Source organism: Pelecanus crispus, chromosome 1, assembly GCF_030463565.1.
Source record: "Pelecanus crispus isolate bPelCri1 chromosome 1, bPelCri1.pri, whole genome shotgun sequence".
NCBI lineage: Eukaryota > Metazoa > Chordata > Aves > Pelecaniformes > Pelecanidae > Pelecanus > Pelecanus crispus.
Window position 1 is genome coordinate 208,643,354 of NC_134643.1, and position 13,036 is coordinate 208,656,389.

A 13,036-nucleotide genomic window follows, 5' to 3' on the forward strand; every position below is an offset into this window, starting at 1 on the left:
GCGGCAAGCCAATGTTTGAGGGACGGTGTGCTGGCGAGGTCCTTCGTCTGCTGTCTCAGTGGAGGTAGGGGATGGAGATCATGTGGCAGCAAAGATTCAAGGATTACTGATGTATTAAAAACCATAGAGGCGCCTGAGAATGGTCATATAAGAATTAGGGCTTCTTCCCCCAAAAAGGTGGCAGCATCAATAGCCCAACTGAGGTACACCTATACCAGTGCACGCAGCATGGACAACAAACTGGAGGGGCTGGAAGCCCTTGTGCAGCAGGAAAACTATAACATAGTTGCCATCACATAAACATGGTGGGATGGCTCGTACAACTGGAGTGCTGCAATGGATGGCTATGAACTCTTCAGAAGGGATAGGCAAGGAAGGAGAGGCTGTGGGGAGCCCTGTATATTAGGGAGTGTTTTGACTGTCTAGAGCTTAATGATGGTGACGATGGGGTTGAGTGTTTATGGGTAAGAATCAGGGGGACAGCCAACAAGGCAGATACCATGGTGGGGGTCTGTTACAGTCCACCCAACCAGGATGAAGAGGCAGATGAAATATTCTATAAGCAGTTGAGAGAAGTCTCACAATTGCTAGCCCTTGTTCTCATGGGGGACTTCGACTTACCAGATGTCAGATGGAAATACAATACAGCAGAGAGAAAACAGCCTAGGAGGTTCCTGGAGTGTGTGGAAGATAACTTCCTGACACAGCTGGTCAGTGAGCCAACTAGGGCAGGTGCCCTGCTGGACCTGTTGTTTGTGAACAGAGAAGGACTTGTGGGTGATGTGAGGGTTGGAGGCCATCTTGGGCATAGTGATCACGAAATGATAAGAGTTTTCGATTCTTGGAGAAGTAAGGAGTGGAGTCAGCAGAACTGCCACCTTGGACTTCCAGAGACTTTGGCCTATGTAGGAGCCTGGTTGACAGAGTCCCCTGGGAGGCGGTCCTGAAGGGCAAAGGAGTCCAGGAAGGCTGGACATTCTTCAAGAAGGAAATCTTAAAGGCACAGGAGCAGGTCTTCCCCATGTGCCGAAAGATGAGCTGGTGGGGGAGAAGACCATCCTGGCTGAACAGAGAGCTTTGGCTGGAACTCAGGAAAAAGAAGAGAGTTTGTGATCTTTGGGAGAAGGGGCAGGCAACTCAGGAGGACTGCAAGGATGTTGTGAAGTTATGCAGGGAGAAAATTAGAAGTGCCAATTCCCAACTAGAACTTAATCTGGCTACTGCCATAAAAGAATATATAAAAAGGTTCTGGAAATACATTAGCAATGAAAGGAGGGCTGAGGGAGGGAAACATAGTGACAAAGGATGAGGAAAAGGCTGAGGTACTCAATGCTTTCTTTGTCTCAGTCTTTAATGGTAAGACCAGCTGTTCTCCGGGTACCCAGCCCCCTGAGCTGGAAGACAGGGATGGGGAGCAGAATGAAGCCCCCCTAATCCAAGGGGAAATGGTTAGTGACCTGCTACACCACTTAGGCACACACAAGCCTATGGGGCTGGATGGGATCCCCCCAAGGGTACTGAGGGAGCTGGCAGGAGTGCTCACCAGGCCACTCTCCATCAGCAGTCCTGGCTAACCAGGGAGGTCCCAGCTGACTGGAGGTTAGCAAATGTGATGGCCATCTACAAGAAGGGCTGGAAGGAGGACCCAGGGAACTACAGGCCTGTCAGCCTGACCTTGGTGCTGGGGAAAGTTATGGAGCAGATCATCTTGCGTGTCATCACATGGCACGTACAGGACAACCAGGTGATTGGGCCCAGCCAGCATGGGTTCATGAAAGGCCGGTCCTGCTTAACTAACCTGATCTCCTTCTATGACAAGGTGACCCGCTTAGTGCATGAGTGAAAGGCTGTGGATGTTTACCTAGAATTCAGTAAAGCCTTTGACACCGTTTCCCACAGCATTCTCCTGGAGAAACTGGCTGCTCATGGCTTGGATGGGCGTAGTCTTCGCTGGGTAAAAAACTGGCTGGCTGGCTGGGCCCAAAGAGTTGTGGTGAATGGAGTTAAATCCAGTTGGTGGTGGGTCACAAGTGGTGTTCCCCAGGGCTCAGTGTTGGGGCCAGTTCTGTTTAATATCTTTATCAACAATCTGGATGAGGGGATTGAGTGCGCCCTCAGTAAGTTTGCAGATGACACCAAACTGGGTGGGAGTGTCGATCTGCTGGAGGGTAGGATGGCCCTGCAGAGGGACCTGGACAGGCTGGATCAATGGGCGGAGGAGGCCAACTGTATGAGGTTCAACAAGGCCAAGTGCTGGGTCCTGCACTTGGGTCACAATAACCCCATGCAACGCTACAGGCTTGGGGAAGAGTGGCTGGAAAGCTGCCTGGCCGAAAAGGACCTGGGGGTATTGGTAGACAGCCGGCTGAACATGAGCCAGCAGTGTGCCCAGGTGGCCAAGAAGGCCAACAGCATCCTGGCTTGTATCAGGAATAGTGTGGCCAGCAGGGCAGGGATCATCCCACTGTACTTGGCACTGGTGAGGCCGCACCTGGAATACTGTGTCCAGTTCTGGGCCCCTCACTACAAGAAAGACATTGAGGTGCTGGAGCGTGTTCAGAGAAGGGCAACGAAGCTGGTGAAGGGTCTGGAGCACAGGCCTTATGAGGAGCGGCTGAGGGAACTGGGGTTGTTTAGCCTGGAGAAGAGGAGGCTGAGGGGAGACCTTATCGCTCTCTACAACTACCTGAAAGGAGGTTGTAGTGAGGTGGGTGTTGGTCTCTTTTTCCAAGTAACAAGTGATAGGACAAGAGGAAACGGCCTCAAGTTGTGCCCGGGGTTTAGATTAGATATTAGGAAAAATTTCTTCACCGAAAGGGTTATTAAGCATTGGAACAGGCTGCCCAGAGATGTGGTTGAGTCCCCATCCCTGGAGGTATTCAAAGACGTGTAGATGTGGTGCTTAGGGACATGATTTAGTGATGGACTTGGTAGTGTTAGGTTAACGGTTGGACTGGATGATCTTAAAGGTCTTTTCCAACATAGATGATTCTATGATTCCATGATTTCCACTTACATAATTGAAATTGTTTGATGTAATGTAGGATTTACACTGCTGTCTGGAAAAAAATTGGCCAACAAACTGATTTGGTGAGAAATACTTAACAATACAGTAATATTCAGTAGAAATTATTAAGTAAAAAAACGCAGAGCATTGATCTCAGATTATGTCTCATAATTACCGAAACTAGCTTGTTAGATGTGCAGTCGTAGTGAAAGTTAATTCTCTTCTATCTCCATTTCTGTAAGGCAAATAGAACTGTCTCTAGCTTTGATTTTTTTTTTTTTTCCTAGTTTTAAGTTAGTGTTATAAGGATTTGTAGCAGGTATAAGTAAAGATAGTGTAATTTTAAAGATCTGAATTGTATCTTAACTTTTATTTCCACTCTTTTGTTTAGGCTTCCAGTTTCTTAAGGCACACCATGATCCATATGAATTATCTCAGATTCTACACCATAACTTAGAAAGAACAGAAACTTTTCCTCCCTTTCATGTAAGAGAAGCAGACTTCATATCAGGACTGGGTGTAACACCAGCCAGTTCACCTTTTCTCTGAGGAAGGTATTTTTCCAGTGGATACAAATCCTAAATGATAATTTTGCTAATATTTGTTTATATTTTGCTCTGCTCCATTGTGATGTGAAGTAGAGTTGTAATTTCAGCAATAGAAGTTGACTAAACAAGCACTGCCTGACTGAAAGAGCAGATGCCAGCTGCTTTAGAGTGGACTCTGCTGTTCATAAACACAAATGGTGATGTAATCCAGTTCTGCTTTAAATCACATTTGCAATGATTTCCCTTTTCAGAATGCATTTCTTCAGAGCACAGCATAAGGCTTCTGCACAGTAGATGGCTGAATTAATGCACAAACTTTATACTGAAAGCTGAAAATGTTATTACAAATTGATACTTAGTTTTAGCACTTATCGCCAGGAATTTTAATCTTTATCCTTTAATCCTCCTTTAATCTTTATTCAAAAACATTTACTTAAAGACCTTTTGCAGTCCACCTGTAAACTGTGATTATTCTCTCTCTCTGTCCAAGGCCATTTGCTTTACTTCTGGCAGTTGGCTGAACACAGAAGCACTCCTCAGGAAAGGATATTAAGGTGTTATTTTGTTGCAGTCAGTATTGGTTTTAGGGAAGATGAAGCCTCACCACACAGGGCCTGTCTGAAGCATTAGCTCTAAGCCCTAAAGAACCATCTAATTCATCTTGGATTTTGCTTAACTGAAATCTTTGGCTATACTTCTAAATAATAAAGGGGCTAGGCAGCATGCTTGAGGGCTGTGGGTCAAGCAAGCTGGATCCCTGATTCTCCCCACCGCTTAATAATTATCTCATTTCTGGGCTCTGTTTTGGACAGCACCAGTTGGCTCTTTTCGTGCAATACTTGGCTTTCGTTTGGGAGACAGTTCATTCCAGGAACAGGGTCCAGAAGGGACGGTAGATAGCACTGCATGAGCTTTGGCTGCTCCCAACTACACACTGTCCCAACAGGCTTTATATCCTCGAACACTCCCAGATAACCTCAGTTACACCCCATTCACAGAACACAGGATTCAGCGTCATCCGAAACCAACTGCAGATCGGTCTGAAACAGAGAGGTATTACAGAAACTGACCAAAAACCTCCTACAAAGCAACTGTGACCTCAGGTGAAAAATGTACATGGTACCCAGAAGAACCCCAGACATGGATCCGTCCTTGGACTTGATCTGTAAGCATAGTCAGATAGTCTGCTAGACAAAAAGGAAATACAAAGCAATGTGAAGACAAATGGAATGACAGATACTAATGAAGTTGGTGAGATATTGCTTCATTTTTTATGTCTGATTAGAGTAACTGACATATTTTAAATATTAATTGGATAAGCTGATGTTATTTTCATATTAAAGATTTGCATAATGCAAGAGTTATTTCAGCTATCTTGGCAAACTTAATGGAATGAAAATGTTAAAAAAGGACTACTGTTTTAGTCCTGAAGTGTCAAACACTTGAACACAGGTCAGAAGCACTCCCAAGAGTCTCTCCTCCACAAAAGCATTTGGTTTGGAAATTGCCCACAGGAAGTACTCATTTGAGCAAAGACTCTCCTGTTGAGAAGTGTTATCTACAACTTCATGGCATGTTAGGGGGCTGGAAGCAGGGCTGGAGACTTGAGGACTAAAATGGTAACTCTATCGAACAGTAAGTTTGTTGATAGAATTTATTGAACTACCTTGCTGGTAAGAAGGTAAATTCCCCCAAAGAACAGGACAGTGAGGGTGGAAGATACATTGTGGAACGTGCATACCGCAACCTTCAGCTCTTGTACAACTATGTAATTTCAGACTGTCCTTTGGCTGACTGACTGTATGCACATTGAATTATTGATGGGCCAAAATCCAACAGTAGTGTTCAGTCAAAGGTAAGCTCAGGGGTACAATGAGTGCAAGGTTTCTGGAAATTCCAGGTAAGTCATGAGAGATGAAGTACAACTACCGTATTAACTGTTTCTTTTAATATAGTCTGAACTCTGTATGGAGCACTTCTGGGTAGGGTTTCCGAAGCCATCATTCCCTCTGGAGGGGCCACAGAGACCTGAGAAACACCTACAGCTAAATGTTTTGTCTCCTAGAAATAAAGATCTATCTATATGAGAAATGTGAAGAACTCTCTATCACAGATATAGGTTGTTTGGGGAAAGTATATGTAGAGGCAAAGCTGTTTTTCATGTAGAAGTCTTAACATCTTTGGTGACAATCTAACAGATCCTTATCTAGATGGAAAAAAAAATCACATAAAAGCAGGTATCTACTCTCCCTTTATTGAGGTTATATACTGTACAAAAATACTATAATAATTAATAAAAATTGGGAAGCATAATGCTATGGGTTCATATGGGGGACCAGTGAGAACTGAAAAGATTAGTTTCTTGGTGGAATTAGATCTTTTTTTTTCCAGATGGAAATATTTTAAGTAGATACTTCAATAGTATATATATGCTTATATAATGGGTGTAGATAAACTACTTAACCATCCCTTGTTAAATGGTGCACCAAAATCACAACTGTATGGACTTCACTCAGCTTAAGGAACTGTGATTTTGGCACTTCAGGTGCTGACATCTCACATGGCATAAAGGAATTTTTCCAAATACTAAGAAATTAATCCTGCCCACCAGAAAGAAAATATTCCATAATGCTGATCAAGTCATCACAGGCTGAAGAACTTTCTATGTGTGATAGCTGTCTAACTTCCTATAAATCAAGTTCTAGCTGTGGTGCAGAACTACATCTTAGGAAATGGCTTCATTCCTACTACACCACTTGTTTAATTTCCAGAACACAAAACTGCCAATCCATAAGAGTTCTTCCCCACAGAAAAGCCAGGATGCGCTTTTGGTTCCAAGGAGCAACAGAAATTTATGTCACCTTCATGAAAACATAATACAAAAGACTCGTCATGTTGACATTAACGTATAAAACAAAGATACAGCATAAAAATAGCAGCAACACTGTACATATAAAAATCAGTGAAATGTCAGTTAGAACAGAAATTCTCTACTTACACTGCTGTAAAAATGCATAAAGAGTAAATTAAGATAATGTGAGAGTACACCAAATTTTATTAATATTTTTAAATGTAAAGATGATTCAGGAAGATTTATTAAATATACCAGTGAGTGTTATTTGAGTGGATTCTCCTATTATCCATATTCATTGACTATCCAATTACAGTAGGTCTTTATTTAAGAAGGAGCAATGTCTTCTGTAAAACTGTGTGCTATCAGCATGAGATTTTTGTGTTCAAAATACAACTTCAGTGTTTCCAACAGATGTTTATTCCAGATACAGAATGACTGCTTGCTTTAGAGGCATAGCTGGTATGCTAAGCTTCATTGTATAGTCAGTTTATTGTATCAAGGAAATCTGACCTACAAAAGCTAAATTTTTTTTTTGTTTTATACTATTAAAGTAATGTTATAAAAATAAAGTACCAACATAATTTCATTTACAACAGGAAAAAAAGCAGCCATACTATACTTGGCTCAAAGTCCATATCTATAAAAAAAAATGCCCACTTAACTAAGCAAAATAATAAAACCCACCCAAAGAAACCTCAGCTCATTAAACATGAGGTTCTCTGGTTTTCTTTTATATTCACTGTAGCACTATCTTTAAAGTATAAGCCCTCCTTTTGAAATGCGCTTTATCTGGTTATTTCATGACTTCTGGTTTTTAGATCATCCATTCTACACAGTCATGTTACCATACAGAATTATTACATACAAGACTCCAGCTATTTAACATACACAAAAAAGTGATAAATCTCAGGCTTTAAGAATATAACACATTCAGTATGCCCAAGCAAAGTCATTGCAGGTCACAAGGAACATCAAAGCACTGGCTGGTGTTTTATACTCTATGGTGAACATAAGTGGACAAAAAATGTTTCCTTGGTAACAGGTTATTGGACAAAAACCCCAAAACATGTACTGAATACTGATATGTATAATGCTTCATGGTTGCACCTGATGTAAGTTTTAATTGTGAAATACCAATTTGAAATGTTAAGACACTTGCAGCATAAAAATAGGTTTCTTCTAAAAACATGCTGGATCCTTCCAAGTCACACCCAGGGTTTCCATCCAGGAAAGAGTTGGCTCAGATTTTTAGGGTCCATGGCCCGCTGTATGAGGAGGTTCACCTGCCCTCCCACACTGAGCACTGTTCCATCCTCGACACCTTTCAGCTTCTCCTGAAGTCTCATCAGGACACGCTCAGCCACTTTGTTAAAACTCTGGTCATCACTGCTGGAAGAATAAAAAAAGAAAACCAGGTGCACTAGGTATGGATCCTGAACGACATGAGCAACATTCAGTAAGAAAACCGTAAAGCAAGGCAACAGTGCAGTAGGCAGACAGTAAGAAAAAAATCTTGCACCTGGCTTTTCTTTTACGTTCTTGTGGATCGCTACTGAGTGTAGAGTTCATGTCAGCCTCATCCTCCGGTCTCTGCTGCAAATACAAAGCTTTCAAGGGGTTCATGGTCCAGTCGAAAAGAGGATCATAGAGCAGCACCTACACAGTAAGTAAAGCTCTATTTAATTTAAACTGTTAATCACAGCTAGTCCAGTGCCCTAGCAAGAAGAGAAACACTCAGCTGCTAATGCTCATGCTAACCACAATAGTAGGACACCCCCCTCCCCTTTTTTTTAATCCAATAGAATTGGTTTTTAATGCATAGTATAAGCTGCTTTTAAAAGTCAGTTTAAGTCTCATCTTTGTGATTTACGCAAAGAGGATTTAATTCAATTGGCACTACTCATGCTAGAATGTTGCACTACGGCTAGAAGCTTTTAGATACTAAAGAGAGAAAACTGCATACACCTGAAACGAATAGTTCCCGTACAAAATGCAAACTGGTCTTGATTTTATTGAAGATTACATGAATTGACAAATCTGATCAATACTACTAAATTAAAATTGAACAAAAACCCACTACATGAGTATTTGGTATAGTAATGCATATGAAGACAAAGACAAGAAACTGAAGGTATTCTGGCAGGTTACTATCAGAAAGAATGCAAAAATGCTTACCTCTACAATAGTCAGCAAAGCTTCTTGAGAATTTCTCATAACAGTCATTGTTTTCTCACAGCATCTAGAAAATATTTTACTGTATTTTTACGTTCTTTTCAGTAAAATGGAATGGTATTTTCATCATTTAAATAATGGATATTTGTACCCTTCTTAAAGGTTAATTGCTAAAAAAATAAGTAACCTCTCTGATGTTTCCATTTTGGAAAAAAAAAAAGGGAGAAATTTAGAAATGTAAGGAGACTGGGTAGTTCACTGATTATATTCCCTATGGGAAAGAGATTACCTGTTTCACTGTCTGAAATGTTTCTATACATAGAATTAACCACTGAGTTAGCACTGGTTGTTGAGCTTTGCCATGATGGCAGAACTGCTTCGCTAGATGGAAACGTGTGCCAGACGTGCTCGGCAGCATGTCAGAGAGTCTTGGTAGGGTTCCTGAACATGAAATAAGCAGATCCAGTAGCCAGAGACACTAAACTATTTCTGAAATCTCTCCAATGAGTTTAGATGCAGAAATGGCTACCTACATTCATTCCCAAGTAAACTACGCTTGTGGAAGGAATACAAAACTGTCCTTATGGAACAGGTACTCCAGCAAGCGAGGGATTAGGCCTCCTGTCTACTTCAGGATGAGAACATGCACAACAAAGTTAACGGACTATGTTCACACCCAATCCTAAAATGACTTGTTTATGCACTCACACCTATACTGTTAATTACAAGTCAGCCTGAGGCAGAAACAGTATCTGCACCAGTGCCTTTTATACTGTATTTACTTCAGCTGGAGCCAAACAATTCATGTTTTTCTGTATCACAGAATCATAGAATCATCTAGGTTGGAAAAGACCTTTAAGATCATCGAGTCCAACTGTTAACCCAGCACTCCCACGTCCACCACTAAACCATGTCCCTAAGCGCCACATCTACATGTCTTTTGAATACCTCCGGGGATGGGGACTCAGCCACTTCCCTGGGCAGCCTGTTCCAATGCTTGACAACACTTTCAGTGAAGAAATTTTTCCTAATATCCAATCTAAACCTCCCCTGGTGCAACTACGAAATATTATAACATAGAAGATCCAATTGTGAGTACCAATGCAAACAGAGATCTTCCTTTGCTGTTTGCCCCTCTGTTTCAGAGCTTGAAGAGATACACATATCAGTTCCTTTCCCTCATAAATCAGAGATACCAAATTCACGGGATAAAAGTTTCAGAAGTAACATGAAACTGTGAATTTGACAGCATCATGTTTAGAATAGAAGTGGCAGTGACTGTTCCTTCACAGGACCAAGGTATATTAGGAACTACTTATTAACATTAATTGCTATTTTACAGAGACAACACTTATGCTATGGGGTTTGCAAGCACTACATTCATGAACGTCACAAAATTTCTGAATTAGAGAAATGTCCTACTTTTTAGGGCTCTCTTGGGTCATTCACAGGAAATAGGATCGAGGTTGACAGAAACTCAGCCCTTTTGGGATTTTTCTGTTTTGCAGCTCAAATCTATTGTGGGATTTATATTTTGCACTTGCAAAGTGATATGAAGTATATGATCCAAAAGAGGAAAAAGACTGCAAATTACTTGCATAAAACTGAAGAGAAATAAGAGACAGAACAAAATGGTTCAAAGAAACTCAATAGCTCTGAATATATAGTATAGCTCTGAAAGAAATACATAGTTCTGAAGGAAAAAAATCCAGCAGTCTAAATCAAGGGATGAAATTCAGCTGTGGAGCCTTTGGAAGTACTGAGCCATCCCTGAATTCCACAAGAGGGTGACAATAACCCATTAGTTAATGAAGAATACAAAAAGCTGAGCAACAGTAACAAACTTGTAACTGGTTATATAAATAAGAGCATCTGAGTTAGAGGACAGCATTTAGGTTTGGATATTATCAGCAGAAAACTGAGTCTCCTCTCAAGCATCGGAACTATTTAACATGTAACAATCACAATGCCAAAAGTACTCTGCTGCCTCCTTACCCCTATGCAATATAGGAGCGCTTACCTTCTGAAGACTCCTTCCACACCAGTAATACCCATTCCGTCCACAATGTCCCTGGTTAATCTAAATGGAACAGTCTCTGGTGTGGGAAGGATTTTGCCTTGCTCAAAAGCAACCCCTAAATGAAAGGATAATAAATGTTTTAAAGAATGTTAAAGTAAAGAAAAACGAAGGTTCTCTTGCCTGTTCCACTTACCCAGATCTATATGCACTAGTTCTGCCGTTTGTTGATCTATCAAGATATTCTGAACATGTCTGTCTCCAAGTCCAAGAATGTAGCCAACTAAAAGAAAAAGTAACTGCTGAAACCATATTTACATGCCATAAAAACCAGGGAAATTTTAACAAAGAGAAGTTTATTAGAATCGGCTAACATGTGCAAACGAGTTAATAGTGAGAATATTTCTTCCCCCATGTATACATCTTACTCCAGTAAAGAGCAAATGCCATTCCACAAATCCAAAAAGAAAAGGTTAACTGAATACAATTGCAAAAGGTTATACTCATACAGATACGTATTGTTTTATCTACTCCACAGACTTCTTGCCCGTTTCTCTCTGTAGGTAGGTTACCCAAACAATTTCACAGCTTTCAAAAAAAAAAAAAAGATAAAAAGCAAGAGCACAATGAAATTAGGGTTTGTTATTATTACTATTTTTAAGAAGATCTTTTACCTCACAGTATCATATAATCCAGAAAACAGGACTGGGCATAATTCAGTCCATAATTCAGCTGGGGCAGCTCAACTATACCTAAATAGTTCCTGAGTGATTCTTGTCTAAGTCAGTTTTAAAAATCTCCAGCAATACAAATTATAAGATCTTTCATGAAAGCCTATTTCAGTGCTTTACTGTCCTTAAATGTAGAAATCCTCCAAACAAAATCTTCCTTGCTGCAATTTACACCTGTTACTGTTCTTTTATTAGCTGATGGACACGAATAGCAGTACTATTTCCTACAAAAATCTTTCATCTGAATTCGGCTAAACTGTAGAGTTACTTCATTTTTTTTCAGCAAAAAAGGGGGTGTATAAACAATATGCTAACATCTAAAATAGGATCTACTGCAATGTATACATTACTATCAAATATCTTCCAGAGACTCAATACAGAACTGAGTCATCCAAAGGAAATCCACAATCCAAGTACATATGTTTCCTTATTAAGACAGAAAGATCAAAGGCAAAATGCCAAAGCTTAAAAAATCATTTCAGCCATGGCTAATGATGCCAGTACAAAGAAAGTAAAAGATTAAGCTTTTCAACTCAGTTAAAACATTTGAGGCTACAGATGAAATGAATAAATGTTAAATCGAAACAACAGAATTAGTCAGGTAGAAACTTTAAAAAAACTAGCAGAACCTGAAGATACAAACAACTATATAAAACAAAGAAACACAGAACTTATCTTTCTACTGCACAAAGGGGCAGGGAGGGGATGAATCAGAAATCTTAATTACAAGAATAATGCTGGTGTTCTTGCTGGCATTTTTTGCCCCCTGCTCCCCCTTTTCTGACATGTAACAAAACCAGAATAGCCATTACCTCTGAAATGGTATAAACTCTTTGTTTACATAATCTAAAAAGTCAATGTTAATAATCCAATATAATACCTATAGAAGATGTAGCCACGCTGCGAGTGTACGCCAATCGTTTTTCAAACCACACAGCTGGATCCAGGAACTTTTCCATGCAGAAATAACGAAACACAGGCTGAAAGTTCTCGCAGACTTTCATGAAGATGTTGTATTTGTCTTCGGGAATTTTCTTTTGTGCATCCTTTAAACAAGAAATGTTTTCCCCATGACTGACTACTTTGAAAGGAAATTACCTTCTCCTTTGAAAGAAATACATTCCTCCTTTCTACCCCCCTTCCCTCCATCAAATGCTGTTCTCACTCCTTTCTCTCTCTGAGCTATGAATTAATGTCTTTTTTACAGCAATCATTAAAGCACCTACCTATCTGTTTTACTAAACAATTATATTTTCATACACAACTAATGGGCTACATGTAAAAAACACACTCCCATTTCTTTGGCTCAGCAAGTGTATTTATTTTATATGCATGTACAGGTAAATGCATCTTGTTGGGAGATAATTCCCCTTGCACTCTGGTATCTTTGCTTATCTGATGGCTCATGTCACTGTGAGAAAGTCATTCTCACCGATTCACATGCAAAAGCTGCACAAAGCCAAAATTAGATATAACTTCATCCTGATAGTACTATACAGATTTAAAAGGAAATAATTTCTTCCATAGTCATGGTGGTACAAATTAAATTTTTAATTTTCTAAACATATGGTGATGTGGTTTGTGGAACTAAACTAAACCAGCTGAATCCATCTAGCAGCTAGCTACTATCAGAAGAACGAACGTTCCCCTACTTGTATCTATCGAACCAGGTATTTTTCTGTCAGTTTACGTAAGGTTAGTCGTCTT

At 40.2% G+C, this 13,036-nt stretch overlaps 1 protein-coding gene across 1 annotated transcript in view; it reads right to left on the reverse strand.

Annotated features, from left to right (window-relative positions):
* Window positions 1-6,430: 6,430 nt before the first annotated feature.
* The window catches only part of ATM (ATM serine/threonine kinase), a 92,420-nt gene continuing 85,814 nt past the window's right edge, over window positions 6,431-13,036 (reverse strand). Inside the window, exons 59-64 of the mRNA XM_075723913.1 lie at window positions 12,210-12,375; window positions 10,795-10,881; window positions 10,602-10,716; window positions 8,585-8,648; window positions 7,929-8,065; window positions 6,431-7,798 (exon numbers count right to left, since the gene is read on the reverse strand). Coding sequence (XP_075580028.1) covers window positions 7,615-7,798; window positions 7,929-8,065; window positions 8,585-8,648; window positions 10,602-10,716; window positions 10,795-10,881; window positions 12,210-12,375 — 753 coding nt within the window. The 3' untranslated portion in view covers window positions 6,431-7,614. The remainder of the gene's footprint in view (window positions 7,799-7,928; window positions 8,066-8,584; window positions 8,649-10,601; window positions 10,717-10,794; window positions 10,882-12,209; window positions 12,376-13,036) is intronic.